The following is a 24060-nucleotide window of genomic DNA, read 5'->3' as shown; positions in this document are numbered from 1 at the left end:
AATGTGAAAGGATTTATCAAAAAATAGATCTGGGCGCATTTGCCAAGAAAACAGAGCGTGTTGGGAGCAGCCTATCTCCAGAGTAACGGAAATAGGCGCATGATCGGAAATAGAGATAGACCCAATGGTGGCAGATAGCACTTTCAAGAAAAGATTGTTCAAGATCAATAGATAATCCAATCTAGAATATGATTGGTGTGGGTGAGAATAGAAAGTAAAATCTTGTTCCCCAGGGTGCAGCACCCGCCAAACATCTAATAAGTTCAACTCATGGGTTATCCACCGGTCTAGCGGGTTTACAGTCAAACCTTTTGTTATCACCGTATTGAAATCACGCCCTACCACCAGTTGATACCCATTTAAATCAGTTAAGAGCCTGACCAATTGAATAAAAAATTTGTAAGAATATTCGTTGGGCATGTATACATTGCAAAACGCAAGCTTCTGCTGATGTAGAGTTCCCGCAGCAACCACATAGCGTCCCTCCGGGTCCTGCCACACCAGATCTAATTGAAAAGGCAGTTGCTTGTGGATAAGAATTGCCACTCCTCATTTTCAGAAAGAAAAGGAGGAGTAAATGCACTGACCCACCCACTCCCTTTTCAGTTTCGCATGCTCATTGTTCATCAGATGGGTCTCCTGTAAAAACACTACCTGAGAGTGCAGGTGCCGAAACATGGATAATAGCTTTCCCCTTTTCACTGGGGAGTGGATGCCATCCACGTTCAGTGAAGTAATTTAACCTTAACCATACCACCCAGTGGAGCAAGCTTGGGGTAGTAGGGCCCAAAACGGGCTCCAAAAAAAGGTTGAGAGCTTGGGTCCCAGGGCCTCCCAGCCTAAACCCTGGAACCTGTGTTATACTAATCAGCCCACAACATCTATCACACACATAGAAATCCCCTACTTGGTCCCTTTCCCTTACCCTCTTGTATCTTCCCTACCCCCCTCACATCACACTCATACTCAAACGCACTCACACATTCTCCACACACACAACAAATCAAGTAGTATCACCATACTCCAAGGGGGCACAAAGTCTCCCTGCGTCCAAACCAGAGGTATCTGACTGCACACGGAGGTACCTCCCCCCATGGCCCCTCTCCTTCCAGACAACCTCCCCCTAATATGACCCCCCTGCGGACATAGCCAGCTATACAATCTTGACGTCATTAAGAGAAGTTAAAACAGGGTTATGGCAGAGCTGTACAAAAATGAAGGCATCTCAAACAATACGGCCCTTTGCAGTAACTGATTGATTCTAGGGCAGATGTAGACACATCTATTTGTAGGGAAACTGTTGCTTTGGAACTCATGATGTAATGCAGCCCAATATGGGGCAATCAGTTGCTTTGGAACTCATGATGTAATGCAGCCCAATATGGGGCAACAGTTAACTCATGGTACGCTGTGGCAGAATAGGGTCCATGCGGCCCTGCCAGATCTCTTTCTGTGCTGTAGTGGGATGAGGTCCATGATGGCCCCACTGGACCTCTTTTCAGCCATGGTTGAAAAAAAAAAAGGAAGCCAATAAAATGAAGTCAACTAGGGCTGGGGATTCATTGAATCCCTTGAAGGCCCTGACTGCATGCAGCTGCTGACCTCCTTCTCAGATTTGTCTATTCCTATTTTTATTCTCAGTGACTTCAATGTTCATCTCAACTGCTCTGACTCAGGTTATACTCTTATTTATCCTACTTCATATTACCCCTCCCCCATTCTATCAAGTATCTGCCTCAAGGTTATTTAAAATCTATTTCAGTGCTGGCCCTCGCCACCTCTGCTGACATTCAGTATTCATGGCGCCCTTCTCCTGTACCATCTGTTAACTTGTTGGCACGACACACAGTTAATTGTTTGAAACTTTTTCAATAAAAATAATTATTTAAAAAAAAAAAAAAATGGAATGCTTTGATTTTGCTTAACTGCCAAAGAGATTAACTAAAAATATTATCTTTAATACTGCTGCTTGAACACAGAAGTAGCTTCAATGAAGGAGACCGCGCAGAGCACCAGAAGAAAACAGCTATGTTTGTGTTAGGACTTCCCTGTTATTTAGCCTTGTCCTACCTTTATGATGCCTCCCAACCAGCAGAGGCCCTGAGTGTGGCCTCATCACTAGTCTTGCCAAGCTCCTCCTCACTGCCCTTGCCATGCCAAGTCCTAGCCTTGCCAAAAGCTCCCTCTCTTCTCATGTTGTCACTTCTGGTTCCATGATCTGACTCTTGTTCTGTCTTGCCTTGTCTTGTGGCCTAACGGCCTTCTGCCTTGTTCTGGCCTTGTCTTGCTGCCTATGGACCTTCTGCCCTGCTCTAGCCTTGTCTTGTGGTCTACAGATCTTCTGCCTTGTACTTTGCCTTGAGGTCTTGTTGCCTTCTTTGTTCAGTGTTTCCCTTGTCTGACTCCGTTGTAGTCTGTCTTGTTGGCCTTATCCCGTCTGTCCCAGTATTTGGACTGGTCTTGGATGTACCAGAGACTTGTCTTGCCTGTTACAGTATCCTGTCCAAACTTGTCTGTACCAGAGTCCTGTCTTTGCCTTGTCTCACCCTTTTCTTGTCTAATTCCAGGTCCTGATTAGCATCCAGCCTTGCCTTTGTCCTGCCAGCTATGCCTACCTGCCTTTGCCCTGCCAGCTAAGCCTACCTGTCAAGCCTGCCTTTGTCTACGCCTTGTCTTCAGTCATCCTTGTCCAAGCTTTGCCTGTGTGGACTTACCACTATAAGGAACTGCCGTCGCAGAGACCTCCTGGCCCCAGAACCCCAGGGTTCAACCTGCAGGGCAGGGGGCTGGCTAGGCAGAAGACCGGCCCTTCTCTTGCTCCGAGAACTGCCTTGCTGTTACGATCATGGACCCTTGGGCCGGCTGAAAGGTGGTGATGCAGCGCTGGGGGAACCCCACAGTGGAGACGTACCTGGGAGGCGGACTTGAAGTAGAAATCCGAGAGTCTTCACCACTGGAAGCATGCAGTCCCCCCAGGGAAGAGCCCATGAGGACCCGAACCGCTTGGACTTAGGCGCAAAGAAGAAGTCAGAACCAAGAGATCAACAGGAAGTTCACCACTGGAAGCCCGCTGTCCTCCCGGGAGGAGCCCATGAGGACCCGAGCCGCTTGGACTTAGGAGCGGTCTCCGGAGAATGAAGGAAGAGAAGAACTCCAAATCAAGGCGGACTGCAGAGATGCCAGAAGTAGAGTCAGGCCAGGGCAGGCGGCGGACAGCAGGAGCCAAGGACGAGCCGAAGTCAGGAACCAGGAAGACGATCCACAGTTGTAGCCAGGAGACAAGCCGAGGTCAGGAGCCAGGAAGACAATCCGAAGTCAAAGCCGAGTGACAAGCCGAGGTCAGGAGCCAGGAAGACGCAGGAACGAAGACAAGACAGCAACTAAGGAACTCAGAAGAGTGGAACCTCGTTGCAAGGCAAGGTAAGGCTGGGCTGCAGGGTATAAATCCCTGCTGGCGTCTGACGTGTTGCTGGGGGCGGAGCCATCTTCTCCCGCATTGGTCCCTTTAAACTTCCTGCCCCTGCGCGCGCATCTAAGGGGCGGTTTCAAGTGTTCTGCTTCAGCGGCGTCTCCCTCACACAGGGAGTGCGGCGAGAAGGCCCCGACCCGGGCCGAGGCACGCTGAGGATGCCGGAGAGCAACGCGGCAGGTAGGGAAACTGGCTGTGGCACCCCGCGGGCCCGATTCTCAACAGTACCCCCCCTCTTACGCCCCCTTCCTGGGGGCCTGGGTTTTGCCAGATGGTCTAAGTGGAACTGGTGAAGAAGGGTTTTATCCAGGATGTTGGAGGCCGACTCCCAAGTATTCTCCTCGGTGCCATACCCCTCCCAGGAGAGAAGATACTCCCATTTTCTAAGAAGGAATTGCACATCCAAGACTTCCTTCACTTGGTAGATGACATCTTGTTCAGCTGCCTGTTTGGAGGGGTCGGGAGGTTTGTCGTGGAAGATTGACAGAATCAAAGGCTTGAGTAAGGACACATGGAAGACGTTGTGAATCTTTAATGTGGACGGGAGGCGTAGACGGTAGGAGACAGCACCCACTCGCTCTGCTACGGAAAACGGGCCAATATACCTGGGAACCAGGCGCATGGAAGAAATCCGCAATCGAATGTTCTTGGTGCTCAGCCACACCTTATCTCCAGGGCGAAATACCGGAGCTGGACATCGCAGTTGGTTTGCATGTTTCTTTGAGGTAGCAGCGGTCTGCCATAATTTCTCCTGAGTGGACTTCCAAAGATCACGTAACTGTCGGGCTGTGAGTTGCGCTGCCGGAGACGAAACCGTCAGAGGCAAGGGCACGGGAGATCAGAGTTGCTTCCCATAGACCAACTGGAAAGGGGACCTATTGGTGGCAGAATGTCGATGGTGGTTATAGGAAAATTCTGCCCACGGAAGTAAAGCCACCCAGTCATTTTGTTGGTCCCCTACAAAGGCTCGAAGGAATGCTTTCAAGGTTTGGTTCGTACGTTCTGCTTGGCCATTGCCTTGTGGGTGAAAGGCCATAGTGAAGTCTAGTTGGACTCCGAACTTCTTTCAGAGTGCTCTCCAGTATTTGGCTGTGAACTGCGAACCTCTGTCCGAGGCAACATGGAGGGGGAGTCTGTGTAGACAAAAGCTGTGCTGAGTAAAGAGTTGTGCAAGTTCAGGCGTGGTCCTAAATTTGATTAGAGGCACAAAGTGAGCCATTTTCGAAAATCTGTCAACTGTGACCCATATCACGGTTTTCTCTTCTGACGGTGGCAAGTCCACTATGAAATCTGTGGAGAGATGAGTCCAAGGTTCAGTTGGGATGGGTAACAGTTGGAGGAGCCCCCAGGGACAGCTGGGTAGGGGATTTTGTCGAGCACAGGTAGGACAGGAATTGACATATAGATGTACATCTTTCTTTACTTGAGGCCACCAATAGTATTCGGTCAATAGTTCCAAGGTCTGGGCGACTCCAGGATGACCTGCCGTTAAAGAGTCGTGGGCCCATGATAATACTTTCTTGCACAGGCAAGCGGGCACTACCGTCTTACCTAGGGGGACTATCTCTGAAGCTGCAAGGAGGACCATGGCAGGGTCTAAGATGTATTGAGGCGGATTGGGAGTATCTTCAGTCTCTGCGGTGCGAGAGAGTGCATCCGCCCGAACATTCTTAAATGCTGGTCTGTAGCAGAGGAGAAAGTTGAACCGGCTAAAAAATAGAGACCATCGAGCTTGCCGGGGGTTGAGGCACTGGGCTCGGCACAGAAACTCTAGGTTCTTGTGATCCGTATAAACAATTACAGGATGTTGGGCCCCCTCTAGCCACTGACGTCACTCCTCAAACGCCAGCTTAATGGCCAACAGCTCCTTGTCCCCGATACCGTAATTCTTTTCAGTGAGTGAGAACTTCCGAGAGAAGTAGGAGCATGCAATGATTTACCTCTACTGCATACTTGGCTTAGGACCGCTCCTACCGCAAGGTTGGATGTGTCCACCTCCACAACAAACTGACTTTGTGGGTCTGGGTGATGGAGACATAATTCCGAATTAAGGCTCTCTTCAGCTCCTGGAAGGCATCTAACGCTGTCTGAAACCAATTTCTGGTATCTGCTCCTTTTTTGGTAAGGGCAGTGAGCGGGGCCACTACCTGAAAGTAGTGCGATATAAACTGGCGGTAGAAGTTGGCGAACCCTAGGAAGTGTTGAAGAGCCTTCACCCCCATTGGGCAAGGCCAATCCTTAATAGCCGCTACTTTATCTGGATCCATGTGGAAGCCTGTGGAGAATACAATGTATCCAAGGAGCAGCAGGGATTCTTGTTTGAACTGGCACTTCTCCAATTTGGCAAAGAGACAGTTGTCTCGAAGTTTTTGTAGCACTTGTTGAATGTGCAAGCGGTGCGTGGCCAGATCCTTGGAGTAAATCAGCACATCATCTAGATATACTATGACGGAAGTGTGCAACATATCCCGTAACACTTCATTCATTAGGTTTTGGAAAACCACCGGGGCATTACACAAGCCGAAGGGCATGACCAGATATTCATAATGTCCGTCTCTCGTGTTGAAGGCAGTTTTCCACTCATCGCCTGGTCATATCCTTACCAGGTTGTACGCGCCCTGAAGGTCCAATTTGGAGAAAATCTTGGCTCCTTGCAGTCGGTCTAGGAGTTCCGGAATCAGCAGCAACGGATATCTGTCTCATCTCGTAATGGCGTTGAGGCCACGATAATCGATACAGGGCCTAAGTGATCCATCCTTCTTCGCTACAAAAAAAACCCCGGCTCTGGCTGGGGATTTGGAGGGTTGGATGAAGCCACGATCTAAGTTTTCTTGAATGTAGCTGGACATGGCCAGAGTCTCTGGAAATGATAAAGGGTATATGCGCCCCCCTGGGGGGGCGTGGTACCTGGTAACAAGTCTATGGCGCAATCAAAGGGCTGGTGTTCTGGAAGGAGTTCGGCTTTTTCTTTAGAGAAAACGTCCATGTAGTCCTGGTAGGCTTGGGGTATAGACACCGAGGTGGTCAAGAGCGGAACACAGGGCCGTGAGACCGTAGCCAGGCAGGAGTTAAAACAGGAGGGACTCCAAGATGCAATTTGAAGAGTATCCCAGTAGATAACCTGGGAATGCTTCTGGAACCAGGGCAGGCCCAAGACGATCGGATGAATGGCTCTCTACAATATAAGAAATGATATTTCTTCAGTGTGCAGGAGGCCTGTGCGGAGAGTTAAATGCTTGGTGGTGGTGGAAATGCTCCCCGGGAGAGGAGTTCCCAGGATAGAAGAAACTCGGAGCGGAGGGTGAAGAGGCTGCAAGGCAAGTTGTAATTGCTGGACAAGGTCATAGAGAATAAAGTTCCCTCCGGCTCCGGAGTCAACAAATGCTAATGTAGCGAAGGAACCGCGAGGGTATTCTAAAGTCACTGGAACGGTACATTGAGGAGCGATATTCACGTTTCCTAGGGTCAGCTCCCTGATGAGACCTAGGACCTGGCGTTTCCCGGCCGTTCTCCACATTGAGCCAAGAAGTGCCCCTTGTTGCCGCAATATAAACAGAGACCTAGGGAGAGCCGGCGTCTTCTTTCCTCCTGGGAAAGGGGTCCTCGCCCCAACTGCATGGGCATGGGCTCCGCCCCTTGACTACCTGAAGGCTTCGGAGGGGATGCCATCGGCCGTGACAATGTGGGTGCCAATTTTGTCGGTCTTCGGATAGAACTTCCTTCATGGAAGTGTAGTTGGAGTCGATGGTCGATCCTTCCTGCCAGGTCAATCATTCTATCTAAATCGTCGGGAAGATCTCGTGCCGCTAGCTCATCTCTAAGGCGTGGGGACAGTCCTTCCAAGAATATCCCATGAAGGCTGTCCTCCCTCCAGTCTAGCTCGGTTGCCAAGGTGTGGAATTCAACCGTGTATTTGGCTAGCGAACGGGTACCCTGGCATAGCTGTAGTAATTCCGCAACTGCCGTAGACTTGCGAGCAGGCTCATCAAAAATCTGTCTAAAGGTAGACACGAATTGTTCCAAGTCTCCCAGGATGGGATAGGATCCCATAACGGCGAGGCCCAGGCTAGGGCCCTGCCCTCCAACAGGGAGATGATATAGCTGGTCTTCACCAGATCCGATGGGAACTGTGATGGAAGCAGAGTGAAGCGTACGAAGCATTGGTTGAGGAACCCACGGCACTGTTTGGCCTCCCCCCTGGGCGGGGCTGGCAGCTGTGTGGAGGTCACAGGTCCGAGGCTTGGCATCAGAACAGGGGCAGGGGGTGTTACCGGAGGTGTAGCGCCAAGACGGTTTGCCAGTCTTTCTACTGTGGCTGTCAGGACATCTAAGCATTGTTGTTGCTGTTGTAGCCGCTGAGCGATACCAGGAATGGCCTGGAGGCCAGCACTGTCCGCCGAGTCCATGGCCTTGCAAACTGTTACGATCGTGGACCTTGGGCCGGCTAGAAGGTGGTGCTACAGCACTGGGGGAACCCCACAGCAGAGTCGTAGCCGGGAGGCGGACTTGAAGTAGAGATCCAAGAGAGTCTTCACCACTGGAAGCCTGCGGTCCCCCCGGGAGGAGCCAGTGAGGACCCAAGCCGCTTGGACTTAGGCACAAAGAAGAAGTCAGAGCCGGGAGACCAACAGGAAGTTCACCACTGGAAGCCCGCGGCTCCCCCGGGAGGAGCCCGTGAGGACCCGAGCCGCTTGGACTTAGGGGCGGTCTCCGGAGAACGAAGGAAGAGAAGAACTCCAAATCAAGCAGACTGCAGAGATGCCAGAAGTAGAGTCAGGCCAAGGGTCAGGGCAGGCGGCGGACAGCAGGAGCCAAGGACGAGCCGAAGTCAGAAACCAGGAAGACGATCCGCAGTCGAAGCCAGGAGACAAGCCGAGGTCAGGAGCCAGGAAGACGATCCGAAGTCAAAGTCAGGAGACAAGCCGAGGTCAGGAGCCAGGAAGATGCAGGAACGAAGACAAGACAGCAACTAAGGAACTCAGAAGAGTGGAACCTCGTTGCCAAGGCAATGTAAGGTTGGGCTGCAGGGTATAAATCCCTGCCGGCATCTGGCGTGTTGCCGGGGGCGGAGCCATCTTCTCCCGCGTTGGTCCCTTTAAACTTCCTGCCCCGGCATGCGCGCACATCTAAGGGGCGGTTCCAAGTGTTTGGTGTTGGCGGCGTCTCCCTCGCACAAGGAGCGCTACGAGAAGGCCCCAACCAGGGCAGAGGCGCGCCGGGGACGCCGGAGACAATGCGGCAGGTAGGAAAACCGGTCGCAGCACCCCGCGGGCTCTATTCTCAACACTTGCAGTCATTTTCCCCTTCCTAACAGGCCGATACAGTACGCTTGCCCGCTCTCCCGCGTGGTTTACAGTATCGGCCCATAAGTGAGCTCCCCGGAGTCCAGGGCCCAAATCAGTTTGATTACAGCATGCAGTGCAACAGGGAAAAAAAGAAATAAAAGCAGAAGTATGAAACTGCCTGCAGTTCCCTATACAACAGGCACAGTTAATAATTACAAAATGAACATTAAGAACATAAGAAATTGTAATACTGGGTCAGACCAAGGGTCCTTCAAGCCCAGCATCCTGTTTTCAATAGTGGCCAAATCAGGCTACAAGTACTGTTGTGGAATTGGCTTATAGAGGATCAACCCTAGTAATGATAACCCAGCACTTTACTGGGATGGATTATATATTTTAATATTTATTTTATCATACACCTCATTAAAAAATAATGCATTTCTTCATATACTAGTGGTAGAAGAATAACTTATAATAATGGAACATGGAGTGTGTTACAGGTTTAGACCATGCACGGTCTGAACCCGTAACAGAGTGGACTGGCTAGAGTGAGCCAGAAGATTCATAGTACTGCAAGACAAAAGCCTTCCAGAGTCTCATGTTCTCAGCATCAGAAGCATACAGCAACCATGAAAGGATGATAAAAAAACATGCCCCTTGAGAAAAGACAGCTCTCAAGAGTCGGTGACTTTGGGGAAGAGATACAGGAGGTAATTTCCAAAGAGTTATATGCGTAAAAATTAGCATATACTCGCTCAAGGAGCCCATAGTCGCGTAATCGCTATTTTTATAAAAGTGTGCATGTACTTTACATTTCTTGCACACAGATATGCATGTATAAAAGGGGCGTTCCAGGGCGGGGCCAGCAGTTACGCATGCAAGTTGCTATTTTAAAAGGCATGCACATACATTTGGCGACTTACTTGTGTAATTTTACACCTGCTAATTATCTTGCGTAACTCACATCAAACGTGTTTATTGTGTAGTACTGGCTGGGTGGGAGGTCTGGGTGAACTGGGAGGAGTTCAGGCTGAAGAACCAGGAGGGTCTTGATGACCTGGAGAAAGACTGGGTGAACTGGTGGAGTAATTGGTAAGCAGGCTAATTTCAGTTACTTGTGCATGTTTTACAATATGCTGACTTGCGAACGTAAATCGGGTTTTCCACGAGTAAGTCTTCCTTTATTTTCACGTGTAAAATATATGCCGCGTATATTTTTAAAATAGGTAGGAAAAGTACATGCATTCAATGCATTCCATGTATTCACATGTAAGCCTATATATGCGCCTATGTTCCAGGGTAAAAATATGCGTATTTTATGATATACATGGGTTATAAAATACCATTGTAGTTCTGTGCATGGCCTTGTACAGGTGGATTTGCCACCACACATAGTTGTTTGAAAGTTATCCTCCCTATCTCTAAGGTACTATTGTTTAACTACAGTATATTTATTCTTCAGGTTAAAGTGTCACTAAAACAGGGGAACTCAAATCAGTCGTTGGGGATCCCTCTCCCCACCTCAGATAGTTAGGTTTTCAGGATCTCTCTAATGAAGACACATAGGGTCCATTATTCAAAGATATCTGGATATTAATTATCTGGTTAACTTAGAATGGATATTCAGCAGCATGGCTATGCATATACATAGAAGCCAATGTACCCCACAATGGACTTGTTCCGGCTGCACAGTCACCAGATTCCCCTCAGCAGGCTCTGCCAGTGCAGGTTCCTCCTTCATTTCTTTCCTTCTGCAAAAATATGGATTCTTCTGAGTTTCAGCGTCAGTATCAGTCACTGACTCACAGCCAGAATCTGAGAAGGGAAGCACAAACAGGGAGTTAATGAACAGCCATCCCCAGCCCAACACAACTCAGAAGGGGCTTGAGCTACTGCAGAGAGAAGCCATAACCACACTTGCCTTCAGAGATCATACACTGAATGCAAAGTTAGGAACAGGGAAGCAAAACAAAAAACAGGATGTAACATGAAAGCAGGAATCTATAAAAGGCAGGCACATCTGCATGCTATAAATTCTCTTGCCATGAAGTATATCTGCACACCATAAAACTTTCAATATGACATGTCTGCACACATGGAGGGCAGTTTTCAAAAAGCAATTTTTGTAGATAAATGGCTAAGTAATCGGGTAAATGGGCTTTTGGAAAATTCCCCCCTCCCCCACCCATGGGTAAAAGCAGGAACTATTGAAACACTAGGCAGACTCAGTGGCTGCTTAGAGTGCCACAGGTCTGGGACAGCAGCACCCTGGCCTCTCCTGCTTCCCACCCCCACAGCCCGGAAGAGGGGATGTAGCATGGGCTGCACGTGGTGGGGTAGCGGGATGAAGGAAAAACTATGCCATTGTTGTAGAAGCGACAGCATCAGCCCCAGTCTATGCAGTGCTTAGGAGCAGGAACAGCACAGTAGAGGCCTGGAAGGAGATGCAGCATCAGCCCGGGGCCCTCGTGGCACTCAGAAATAGGAGCAGGGCAGCCTTGGGTGGAAGAAATAGTAGGAGTACCAGCATGGCCCTGATGCAGGAAGCAGCACCATCAGCCCCTAAGTCTTGGCCCCATGTGATGCTCAAGAGCAGAAGCAGTGAAGCACTGCGGGCTCCTGCCTATCATGAACATCTGGGTGAGACAATACTTCTGAGCCTGTTGAGTGTATTGGCACTTCGTGGATCAGTGCCTTACCTTCCTGCTTCACCATCTATTTACAGCAGTACAATAAAGACTCCAGCCATTCTGTGTCTGCTATCTGTGTCAGCTTATCGCAGTGATTCCCCACGGGGCTCCTCCCCATGGGTGGAGTCATCTCCACTGCGACCAAGGGTCCACAATGCCTCAAACACAACAATCATATGCACACCCTCGCTCTCTGCCATGCTCAATCACACCCACAAACATGCTCTCTGCAATTCTCAGTCACAGCCACAAACATGCTCTCTGCCATGCTGAATCTCATCCACATCCTCTGCCATGCTCGATCACACCCATGCACACACACACTCTCTGCCATGCTCAATCACACTCACACACTTGCTCTCACTCTCTCTCACTTGTTTCCCCCTCTGGAAGCAGAAGGAGTAGTAGCCTCCTCCTTCAGCCCCAAGACCCACCGGACTTCTCCTTCTAGTGTCAGGGCCGTGCTGCACCTGCTCCTGCTCCAGACTTAGGGAAGGCCGATACTGTATCTTCTGGCTGGTGGGCAGTGCTGCTCCTCCTGTGCCTGACTGCCAGTAGAAGAGGGGAAGATGATTCTTTTTCTTAAGGAACTGCAGGCAGCACTGCTCCTGAGTATGCGGGGCTTATGTTTCTTGTGGCCCTGTGGCTGTGCTGCTCTGCCACTGGGGGAGGGGGGGGGAAGGGAGCCATCGGGAGCCCAGCTTTTCCTGCTCATCTTGTGAGCCGTGGACCGCACTGTTCCAGACTGTAGAGGGAGGGATCCTGCTCAGGCTGTCTCCGCTGAGCGGCAGCATTGATATTTTTGTCCTGATTTCCCCCTTCCCCTTCAAGAATGGCTCTGAGTGGAGGGGGGGGGGGGGGGGGGGCGACGACGACAAGAAGAACAGGTGCATTTTCTTCTCCCCCCCTCCCCCCAGAGGCAAACCTCTGGGCTGTATCAGCAGGAGGGAGGTGGCTTTTCCATAACACTGTGTGCGAGCATGGCGCCTTAGGATAGATGGCATCTATGGCCGTGACCATATTGGCCATAGGCTAGCTACAGCTCTGGACTGCATAAGAACGCTCTCTTTATGCTAATCCAGGGAGAAGATGAAAAACACAAGTCCATCTGTAGCCAGTTCTGTAACAGTGAAACAAAATCCTGCCCAACCAGAATATCGTAATCAGCTCTGAATAGTTGGATTAGCACTCTTTCCTAGTACTTCAAATCTATCGATCCTTATATCTTCAGGTCCACCAATATCTTTTTCCTCTAAACCATGTCTGGTTTACTTGTTTTGTTATGCTGTTTTTTTCTTTTGTAGTCACAAACGAGGAGGAGAAGAGGCAGACCCATTTATCTTTCCATCATCAGAACCTGCAAGAAGGGAAGACATGAACCTAGGCACACCCTAACTCCATCATCCTGTCCTCAGACCTAAAAAAAGGGTTCCAGACATAATTTGTGTTTTATTTGGATTTTTTTCTGTAAATAAACCTCTCCAATGCGTTATATTTTCTTTATTTTGTCAGCTTCCTCTGAAAGAGGTTTAGCTGTGCTTTGTATAGCAGAAAATATATGAATAATGAACTGGAAGTGGTGACAGAGGAGTATAAAGTGATAGACAAAATGAAGAGTGATGTAGGAAACCTCAAGGAACAGAAATGTGCCTTCATTTATAAAAAATACCCAAAATACAATGAATGGGGCCATTTGGAACGAACTAAAAATTGCCTCCGAAGAAAATACCCGAAAAGTTTCAGGTACTTTTGTGTTTCTTGCCATTAAAAAAAAGAAAAACAAATAAAAGGACTTTGTCATGGCCCTCCAAGCTCCTTCCTGCCCTTTAAAAATTAACCTGGGGCCCAGGCGTGCCCGACTAGGCTGAACTGGGGCCTCCCCAGGCTCTTCGAACTTGTCCAGATTCTGAAATTGACCCTGGTGCCTCCCAGGGCCTCTCCTGCACCTCATAAACAAGATCTATAGCTAGGAATCTCCCTCCCATGCCTCCACTTACCACATTCCGTGCTGGCAGCTACAGAAAAAGTAAGGGCCAGAGTGAAGCAAACTCACTATGGCCATGATGCCTACATCTTTAAATAAAGGTGCCAGTCACCTGGAGTACGGTGTCGAAATGATATCAGTTTGGACTTGCTCAGGACACATGTGAGGAGGGTTGACAGATCAAGTCACAGATGTAAAGGGGGAACTGGTGTTAGGTTGCATTTGGGGATTTTATATGCCCATCTACAAAAAGATGAATCTCGAGTGGGCAGACTATTTTGCTCTTTATCTGCTGTCATTTATGTTACTGTGTTACTATGCAACAATAAAAGTTGCTACGTTGGGTTTGACCAGTGGTCCTTTGGGCCGAGTATCATCTTTCCAACAGAGGCCAATCTAAGACACTAGGAAGCACTCGGTAGATATGAATGGAGAGATCATGTTGCTCACTACCAGAAGAGATGGCCAACAAACCTCAGATTTACGTATGTAATAATTGTTACTGTCATGAAAGGATTTGAACAAGTTAATATAAATCGGATATTTACTCTCTCAGATAATAGAAGGACTAGGGGGCTCTCCATGAAGTTAGCAAGTAGCTCATTTAAAACAAATTGAAGAAATTATTTTTCATTCAGTGCATAGTTAAGCTCTAAAATTCATTGCCGGAGGATGTAGTTACAGCAGTTAGTATAAATTGGTTTAATAAAGGTTTGGACAAGTTCCTAAAGGAAAAATCCATTAACTGCTATTAATTAATAAGCAATAGTAGCTTGAGATTTATTTAATGTATGTGTTCTTGCTAGGTATTTGTGACTTGGATTGGCCACTATTGGAAACAGGATACTGAGCTTGATGGACTTTTGGTCTTACCCAGTATGGCATATCTTATGTTCTAATGGACCTGTCCTCTTTTAAACCCAGCTATACTATGGGGCAGATTTTAAAAGCCCTGCGTGCTGGCGTGCCTATGTTGCATAGGCTGCCGGCACGCGCAAAGCCCTGGGACACGAATAAATCCCGGGGCTTTGCTTGGGGGGCGTGTCGGGGGTGGCGCAGCATTCGGGGGCGTTTTGGTGGTGGGGCTGTGGGCATGGTGCTGGCCCGGGGGCATTCCGGGGGCGTGGCTGAGGCCTCCGAACCAGCCCCGGGCCGGGGAATGGTGCGCTGGCAGCTGGCCAGCTTGCGTAAGTTACGCCTGCCTCAGGCAGGCGTAACTTTCTCAACAAAGGTAGGGGGGGGATTTAGTTAGAGCTGGGGGGTGGGTTAGGTAGGGGAAGGGAGGGGAAGGTGGGGGGGGGGGGGGCCAGAAAAAAAGTTCCCTCCGAGGCCGCTCCGAAATCGGAGCGGCCTCGGAGGGAACGGAGGCAGGCTGCTCGGCTTGGCGCGCGCAGGTTGCACAATTGTGCACCCCCCTGCACGCGCCGACCCTGGATTTTTATAACATGCACGCGGCAGCGCACGCATGTTATAAAATCGGGCGTAGATTTGTTCGCGCCAGGTTGCGCAAACAAATCTATGCCCGCGCATAACTTTAAAAATCTACCCCTATGTACTTTGGCCACATCCTTCAGCAACACATTCTACAACCTAATTTGTTTTGTAATTCACCCCCCCCCCCCCACACACACACACTCACTCACACCGAGGGTAATCATCCTAGCCCTGGAGAGCACTGGCTTCGCTCAACCAAGGTGGGAGAAATAGTTTCCTGGTCCCTTGGAACAGGAGCAAGATGGACCTGCTAAGCCAAATGGGGCAGAGATTGCCTTCAAAATAAAACAATGTCCAGACCAAGGTTGTGCTCCAAATGAATAAAAGTTAATTGAAAAAAATAACCAGTTTCAGTAATACTAAACAACATCCATAGTACCAATAGCATGAAATCCTAGATACAAAAGAGAAAATTAATATTCTTCCACACTTATTCTTCTCTTAAATAGATCTTATGCTTATAAGTCTCTGCAACCCTTAGCACTATGCCCCTTCCTTCACAAGTTCTCTGGTGTTCCAAAAAGAAGTATGGTCTCTCTTGATCTTACAGTACTCACAACTCAGTAGATGGACCCATAAAATTCTCCCATTCTTCCTAGTGGACAGAATTCCTGGTCTTTCAAATTTTGGAACGTCCTAAAGAAGGGCTCTCTTCCTTTCAAAGGACACTCCAAGAGCTGGCAAGTCAGGAATCTCCTTGTTACCCACCCTTCTCCCACTTCTCTATAAATAAATCACAGGTCTTTATCAGTCAAAATCAAATTGGAGGCATTTTTGTACTCCCTAAATAGTCCCATTCCCTTGGGGGGGGGAGAAGAACCCTGTCACGCCAGTAAATTACATACACCCTTTGAACACCCTCTGAACCTCTTTGTGTTACAAGATTCCCAATAGTGGCACATAGAACAGTATATAACACCTCTGAACTCTCTTTGAATTTTCAATTGCTGGAAACTTCTCTTTGTTAAAATGTAGATACACTCTAGTAGACTTTCAGTTTCAGTTTTAAATCTGCTTCCAATTGTTTCATGGAATGTCCCCTTGTCCTTGTACTATTTAAAAAGGTAAATAACTGTTCCCTATTAAATTGAGCCACACCACTCATGATTTTCTAAACTTCTGTCATTTCACTTCTCATTTGTCTTTTCTCTAAGCTTAACAGCTCTAATATGTTTTGCCTCTCTTTTTAGAGGATCCATTCCATCCCCTTTATCATTTTTGCTGCCTTTTCTGAATCTTTTCTACTTCTGCTTTCTGTTATTTTTAGATGTGGTGATTAGAACTGCATGCAATACTCAAACTGTAGTAGCACCATATTATGTACAAGCAAGCAGAAAGTTCAATTGTCAGCATCGAGCCAAAAAGGTTATGTCAATAGATTCACGGTCCCCTGACACGGGCTGTGTTTCAAAGAGACTGTGTCAGGAGGGAACCTACTTTTAACCAACTTGCAATCCACAAAAGGACATTGCCTCCTATCCCATGACTTTTTAGTTTTCTTAGAAGCCTCTCATGTGGGACTTTGTTGAAAGTCTTCTGAAAATCCAAATATACCACATCTACCAGTTCACCTTTGTCCACATGTTTATTCACCCCTTGAAAATATGTAGGAGATTTGTGAAGCAAGACTTCCCTTGGGTAAATCCATGCTGCTGGGTCCCATCAAACCTGTCTATCTAAATGTTTTGTGATTTTATTCTTTTTTGATTTCTTTATTTATATATATTTTCATTTCACATATACAGAAATACAATTCAGATCTGTTAATATAATTTCATTTTAGTGAAAAATAGTCAAGAAAATAGGCATTAAAGAATACTTCTTACCTATTGTATATCTGAAATCAAAAAATCACTCGACTAATAATTGGGAGAAAAAATAGAGGCTGATTAAGGAAAATTAAGATACCTTGTGGAAATAATTATACAGAATAAACAAATAAGAAAGCGATACATAATCAAATTGGATCATTCTATAAATGCCTTCTTTAGCTACTCACTGATTGGTAACTCACTTGAAGGAGATGATTCTGCAATAGGCAGTACTGATGGAATAATAGATTGCTGGGCCTCTACAAACTGTTGAATCTGGTCTGTCTGATAGAAACATATGTATGTTCCCCTTTCTTAATTTCACATCTGCATGGATAACGTAAAAAGAAAGTGAAACCTAATGATGTTATTTGCTGCCGTAAGGCAAGAAATTCTCTTCACCTTGCTCTAGTAATTGGAGCTAGATCCAGGTACATTTTAACAACTTGCCCATGATACATTGTTGGGAATTTTTTGAAATATTTTTTCATTACACTATTTATATCTTGGGTTGTTATAAATGATGCAATCAGTGTACTTCTGTGTACAACATCCAAATTTGAATCTTCTAGAAAACTAGTAAGATTTGCAGGTACTGGGGATTTCTGAGAAAGAAAATAACAGGTATTAATCGGAGGAATTTCTTCCTCGGAAAAATTTAGTATTTCTCTAAAATACTTTTTAAGAGAAATATAAGGTATTTCACCCAGGACTTGCGGGAAATTAGTTAACTTTACATTTAGTTGTCGTGCACGATTCTCTAAAGCTTCTAGGCGTCGGGCACTAGCAATCTGATCCTTAATTAAACAAACATTAATTTTCTGTAAAGACTGTCGGGTGGATTTTAAAAGCCCTGCTCGCGTAAATCCGCCCGGATTTACGCGAGCAGGGCCTTGCGGGCTGGCGCGCCTATTTTCCATAGGCTGCCGGCGCGCGCTGAGCCCTGGGACGCGCGTAGGTCCCGGGGTTTTCGAAGGGGGCGTGTCGGGGGCGGGACCCGATGATGCTGCGTTTCGGGGGCGGGGCCGGGGGCGTGGTGCCGGCCCGGGGGCGTGGTCCAGGCCTCCGGACCAGCCCCCGGGTCGGAGGACGGCGCACCAGCAGTCCGCTGGCGCGCGTAGATTTACGTCTGCTTCTCGCAGGCGTAAATCTAGGAACAAAGGTAAGGGGGGGGGGTTTAGATAGGGCCGGGGGGTGGGTTAGGTAGGGGAAGGGAGGGGAAGGTGAGGGGAGGGAACGGAGGCAGGCTGCGCGGCTCGGCGCACGCAAGGCTGCCCAAAATCGGCAGCCTTGCGCGCGCCGATCCAGGATTTTAGAGGATACGTGCGGCTATGCGCGTATCTTATAAATTCCAGCGTACTTTTGTTTGCGCCTGCTGCGCAAACAAAAGTACGCGATCGCGCTGTTTTTAAAAATCTACCCCTGTATGTTTCTTTCATTCTCTTTTACTTTTCCTAATGTTTCATTACTTTGTTTTTGAACAGTTAGTAATTTCCCTTGAAATTCTGATGATACACAGTCAATCTTTCCCTCTAATCTTGCCACAGCAGTACTTAAACCATTAACTGCTTCCCATATCGCTTCAAGCGTTACCTTCCCAGTAACAGATGGAATTGATTTTATTCTTTATAAATTTTCCATGATTTTTCCTGGCAGTGAAGTCAGGCTCACTGATCTATAGTTTCCCAGATCACACCTGGATCCCTTTTTAAAATATAGGGGTTACATTGGCCATCTTCCAATCTTCAGGTACATCAGATGATTATAATGATAGGTTACAAACTTTTACTAATAGTTCTGAAATTTTTTAGTTTTTTCAAAACCCTGGAGTGTTTACCATCCAGTCCAGGTGATTTACTACTCTTCAGTTTGTCAATCAGGCCTACCACATCTTCCAGGTTCACCGTGATTTGGTTCAGTTGATCTGAATTATCATCCATGAAAACCTTCTCTGGAACGGGTATCTTTCCAACATCCTCTTCAGTAAACACTGAAGCAAAGAAATAATTTAATCTTTCCACAATAGCCTTATCTTCTCTAAATGCCCCTTTAACCCCCTTGATCACCCAATGGTCCAACAGACTATTCTTACAGGCTTTCTGCTTTGGATATATTTAGAAAGTTTTTATTGTGAGATTTTTGCCTCTTTGGCCAACTTCTTTTCAAATGTTCTCTTAGCCTGTCTTATCAATGTCTTACATTTAACTTGCCAGTGCTTATGCTTTATCCTATTTTCTTTTGAAGGATCTTTCTTCCAATTTTTGAATGAAGATCTTTTGGCTAAAATAGCCTCTTTCACCTCACCTTTTAACCATGCTGTTAATTATTTTCCTTCCTTCCACCTTTCTTAATCCATGGACTACATCTGGTCTGTGCTTCTAGGATGGTATTTTTTTTAACAATGTCCACACATGTTGCATACTTTTTACCTTTGTAGCTGTACCTTTCAGTTTTTTTCTAATTATTTTTCTCATTTTATCAAAGTTTCCTTTTTGAAAGTTTAGTTCTAGAGCCATGGATTTACATACTGTCCCCCTTCCAGTCATTAATTAAAATTTGATCATATTATGATCACTATTGCAAGTGGCCCCACCACCTTAAAACCTCTCTTACCAAATCCTGTGCTCCACTAAGAATTAGATCTAAAATTGCTCCCTCTCTTGTTGGTTCCTGAACCAATTGTTCCATAATATTGTCTTTTATTCCATCCATGAACTTTATCTCTCTAGCATGCTCTGATGTTTCAATTACCCAGTCAATATTGGGGTAATTGAAATCTCCCATTATTACTGCACTACCAGTTTGGTTAGCTTCCCTAATTTCTCTTAGCTTTTCACTGTCCGTCTCACCATTTTGGTCAGGTGGACGATAGTATACTCCTATCAGTATACTTTTCCCCAACACACAAGGGATTTCTGCCCATAAAGATTTGATTGTATGTTTAGTCTCATGCAGGATTTTTATCCTGTTAGACTCTATGTCATCCTGGACAAAAAGCGCCATCCCACCATCAAGACGCTCCTCTCTGTCATTGTGATATAATTTGTACTCCGATATAGCACTATCCCATTGGTTATCCTCTTTCCACCATGTCTCTGAGATGCCAATTAAGTCTATGTCATCATTCTCTGCTATATACTCTAATTATCCCATCTTACTTCTTAGGCTTCTGGCATTAACATACAGACATTTCAAATTGTGTTTTTTGTTTGTATTTTCATTCTTCTTTTCAGTTGACAGGGATAAATTGGAATCTTTTAGCTCAGGTGAATTTTTAATTAGAGGACTACTTTTCTTATTATTGGAACCTCACTGTCGGGATGCCCTAACTCTAATGCTTCATTAGTATCCTTTGAAAATACCTACCTCCGAACCATGAGCTGATGAGCGACTGTTGGCTTTCCCCTTTGATTTAGTTTAAAAGCTGCTCTATCTCCTTTTTAAAGGTTAGTGTCAGCAGCCTGGTTCCACCCTGGTTAACGTGGAGCCCATCCCTTCAGAAAAGACTCCCCCTTCCCCAAAAGGTTTCCCATTTCCTTACAAAACTGAATCCCTCTTCCTTGCACCATCGTCTCATCTTCACATTGAGACTCCAGAGCTCTGCCTGCCTCTTGGGTCCTGCGTGTGGAACAGGGCGCATTTCAGAGAATGCTACCCTGGAGGTTCTGGATTTCAGCTTTCTACCTAAGAGCCTAAATTTGGCTTCCAGAACCTCCCTCCCACGTTTTCCTATGTTGCTGGTGCCCACCTGTACCATGACAGGCGGCTCCTCCCCAGCACTGTCTAAAATTCTATCTAAGTGATGCGTGACTCTGCCACCTTCGCACCAGGTAGGCATGTTACCACGCGATCCTCATGCCCACCAGCCACCCAGCTGTCTACATTCTTAATAATCGAATCACCAACTATGACAGCCAACCTGACCCTTCCATCCTTGGCAGAAGCCCTGGGACACACATGCTTAGTGTGAGAGGACAATGCACAACCTGGAGAGCAGGTTCTTGCTACAGGACCATTTCCTGCTGCACCAGGTTGATGCTCTCTGATCAGGAGACCTTCCTCCTCCAAGGCAGCACCAGGGATGCCAGACTGGAGTTGGGACTTGGCTACGATGTCCCTGAAGGTCTCATCTATGTACCTCTCTGTCTGCCTCAGCTCCTCCAGGTCTGCCACTCTAGCCTCCAGAGATCGGACTCGTTCTCTGAGAGACAGGAGCTCTTTGCATTGGATGCAATGTATAATTTCTCACCGGCAGGTAAAAAATCATACATGTAACACTCGATGCAAAAGACTAGGAAGCCCCCCTCTTGCTGCTGGACTGCTGCCTTCATCTTAAATTTGTTCAGTTCCTAGTTAAGGTGCATATGTTTTTGTGGACATCTCTGTGGGTGAAGTGCAAGAGATGGGCGGGAGGACAATTTTCATAAGCCATTACTTAATACCCATTAGGAGTGTGCTCAGAAATTTTTATTTTATTTTTCAAATATTTATTTGTTGTTTGTTTTATATCTTTTTGGAAAATGTTGGATTCTGATCCCACTATGAAAAGAAACAAAACCTGCCCCCTCCTGGCTCTCTCTCTCCAATCCTTCCAGCACCCCCCTCCCCCAGACCTCTCCTCCAAGTTTCTTACCTCAACCATGGGCCCTGTGGAGATTCTTCACAGGGCAGACATGATCCTTAGTTGCCCCTGCCCCGCTGAAGCAGTAATACAAATGTCGCCAACCACTTTGTCTGCAGGTGCCATTTTATTAGACAGCAAATATTCAAAATGGCGTTGGCATCAGGTTAGCGAGCACCACTTGTATTATTGCAGTAGTGGGCCAGGAGCGACTGGCAATCATTGCTGCCCTGTGAAGAGCTTTCACAAGGCCAGCAGATGGAGTAAAAGACTTTGAGAGGGCTGTGAGAAGATGGGGAGAAGAACATAAGAACATAAGAAATTGCCAAGTTGGGTCAGACCAAGGGCCCATCAAGCCCAGCATCCTGTTTCCAACAGAAGCCAAAACCAGGCCACAAGAACCTGGCAATTACCCAAACTCTAAGAAGATTCCATACTACTGATGCAATTAATAGCAGTGGCTATTCCCTAAGTAAACTTGATTAATAGCCATTATGGACTTCTCCTCCAAGAACTTATCTAAACCTTTTTTTAACCCAGCTACACTATCTGCACTAACCACATCCTCTGGCAACAAATTCCAGAGCTTTATTGTACATTGAGTGAAAAAGAATTTTCTCCGATTAGTCTTAAATGTGCTACTTGCTAACTTCATGGAATGCCCCCTAGTCCTTCTATTATTCGAAAGTGTACATAACCAATTCATATCTACTCGTTCAAGACCTCTCATGATCTTAAAGACCTCTATCATATCCCCCCTCAGCCGTCTCTTCTCCAAGCTCAACAGCCCTAACCTCTTCAGCCTTTCTTCATAGGGTAGCTGTTCCATCCCCTTTATCATTTTGGTTGCCCTTCTCTGTACCTTCTCCATCACAACTATATCTTTTTTGAGATGCGGCGACCAGAATTGTACACAGTATTCAAGGTGCGGTCAACCATGGAGCGATACAGAGGCATTGTGACATTTTCCATTTTATTCACCATTCCCTTCTTAATAATTCCTAACATTCTGTTTGCTTTTTTGACTGCTGCAGCACACTGAGCAGACAATTTTAAAGTATCATGAATGATGATGCCTAGATCTTTTTCCTGGTTGGTAGCTCCTAATATGGAACCTAACATCGTGTAACTACAGCAAGAGTTATTTTTCCCTATATGCAACACTTTGCACTTGTCCACATTAAATTTCATCTGCCATTTGGATGCCCAATCTTCCAGTCTTGCAAGGTCCTCCTGTAATATATCACAAACCGCTTGTGATTTAACTACTCTGAATAATTTTGTATCATCCACAAATTTGATAACCTCACTCGTTGTATTCTTTTCCATAACATTTATATATATATTGAAAAGCACCGGTCCAAGTACAGATCCCTGAGGCACTTCACTGATTACCCGGATCGACCCTGGAGCCTTTTTTAAATATTGGGGTTACATTGGCCACCCTCCAGTCTTCCAGTACAATGGATGATTTTAATGATAAGTTACAAATGTTAACTAATAAATCAGAAATTTCATTTTTGAGTTCCTTCAGAACCCTAGGATGCATACCATCCGGTCCAGGTGATTTGCTACTCTTTAGTTTGTCAATCTGGCCTACTACATCTTCCAGGTTCACAGTGATTTCATTCAGTTCGTCTGACTCATCACCCCTGAAAACCATCTCCGGAATTGTTATCTCCTGAACATCCTCATTAGTAAACACAGAAGAAAGAATTCATGTAGTCTTTCTGTAATGGCCTTATCTTCCCTAAGAGCCCCTTTAACCCCTTTGTCATCTAATGGTCCAACCGACTCCCTCACAGGTTTCTTGCTTTGGATATATTTTTAAAAGTTTTTATTATGCGTTTTTTGCCTCTATGGTCAACTTCATTTCAAATTCTCTCTTCGCCTGTCTTATCAATGTTTTACACTTAACTTGACAATGCAGGAGGAATTAATTTTCTTTTTTTTTTTATTTTTAATTTATGCATTTTCATATATATATATCAAGGCAATACACTTGATTTGAAATTCTGTAGTACAAAGGAAAATTATAATTCCACTACTTTAGTAGTCATTATACAGGTAAATTACCACTTCCAAGTCCTCTAGTAGGGGAAACAACAAGATCCAGCTTACAGGAAATAGTAAACATGTTGCAAATTAGGTAATACTGACTATCTAAAGGACATTTTATGTATTGGGTGGTCCTTCATTCTGTCTTTGATGGTTATCAAGCAATGGGGTTGATACAACTTTTTTTGTAGGAAAAGTAGTCAATTGGCAAGACTGGAAAAAAACATAAGAAACATTATGCAACTTTACTATACATTTACAGGGAAACTTAAGTATAAAAAAGCCTCCCAATTCCAAAACCTTAGGTTTCAGGAGCAAAAATTGTTTTCACCTTTTTTGGGTTTGTTTAGAGAAGTCTGGAAACACCGAGACTCTCATATCCAAAAAAAGCTCAGATCGATGATGAAAAAATTGCCTAAGAACCCAATCCTTGTCCGATTCCAATAAAAAGGAAACTAATAATGTTGCAGGTTGTAACAGTTCTTTTTGAGTGGTTTCCAATAAAGCTGATACATCTAATGGAGAACTGGCAATAGGAGATATTTCGTCTACATCACACCCAGAGTTCTTAAGTGAAAAACAGTTTAAATATATTTATAGTTCCTCTCCCCTGATATATTACTGTTCTCAGAGGTTTTGAATTAAAGC

At 46.1% G+C, this 24060-nt stretch overlaps 1 protein-coding gene across 8 annotated transcripts in view; it reads right to left on the bottom strand.

The window, feature by feature from the left end:
- The window catches only part of PIK3AP1 (phosphoinositide-3-kinase adaptor protein 1), a 214360-nt gene that overhangs the window by 127907 nt on the left and 62393 nt on the right, over positions 1–24060 (bottom strand). For all 8 annotated transcript variants that reach the window (XR_003857778.1, XM_029609145.1, XM_029609142.1 and 5 more), the window contains one exon: positions 10418–10569. Coding sequence is in view for 7 of the 8 variants with exons in the window: in XM_029609145.1 (XP_029465005.1) it covers positions 10418–10569 (152 nt within the window). In the remaining variant the exon portion in view is untranslated. The remainder of the gene's footprint in view (positions 1–10417; positions 10570–24060) is intronic.

This window comes from Rhinatrema bivittatum, chromosome 7 (genome assembly GCF_901001135.1).
Source record: "Rhinatrema bivittatum chromosome 7, aRhiBiv1.1, whole genome shotgun sequence".
Lineage (NCBI taxonomy): Eukaryota > Metazoa > Chordata > Amphibia > Gymnophiona > Rhinatrematidae > Rhinatrema > Rhinatrema bivittatum.
This window is presented reverse-complemented; position numbering and strand designations above follow the sequence as displayed.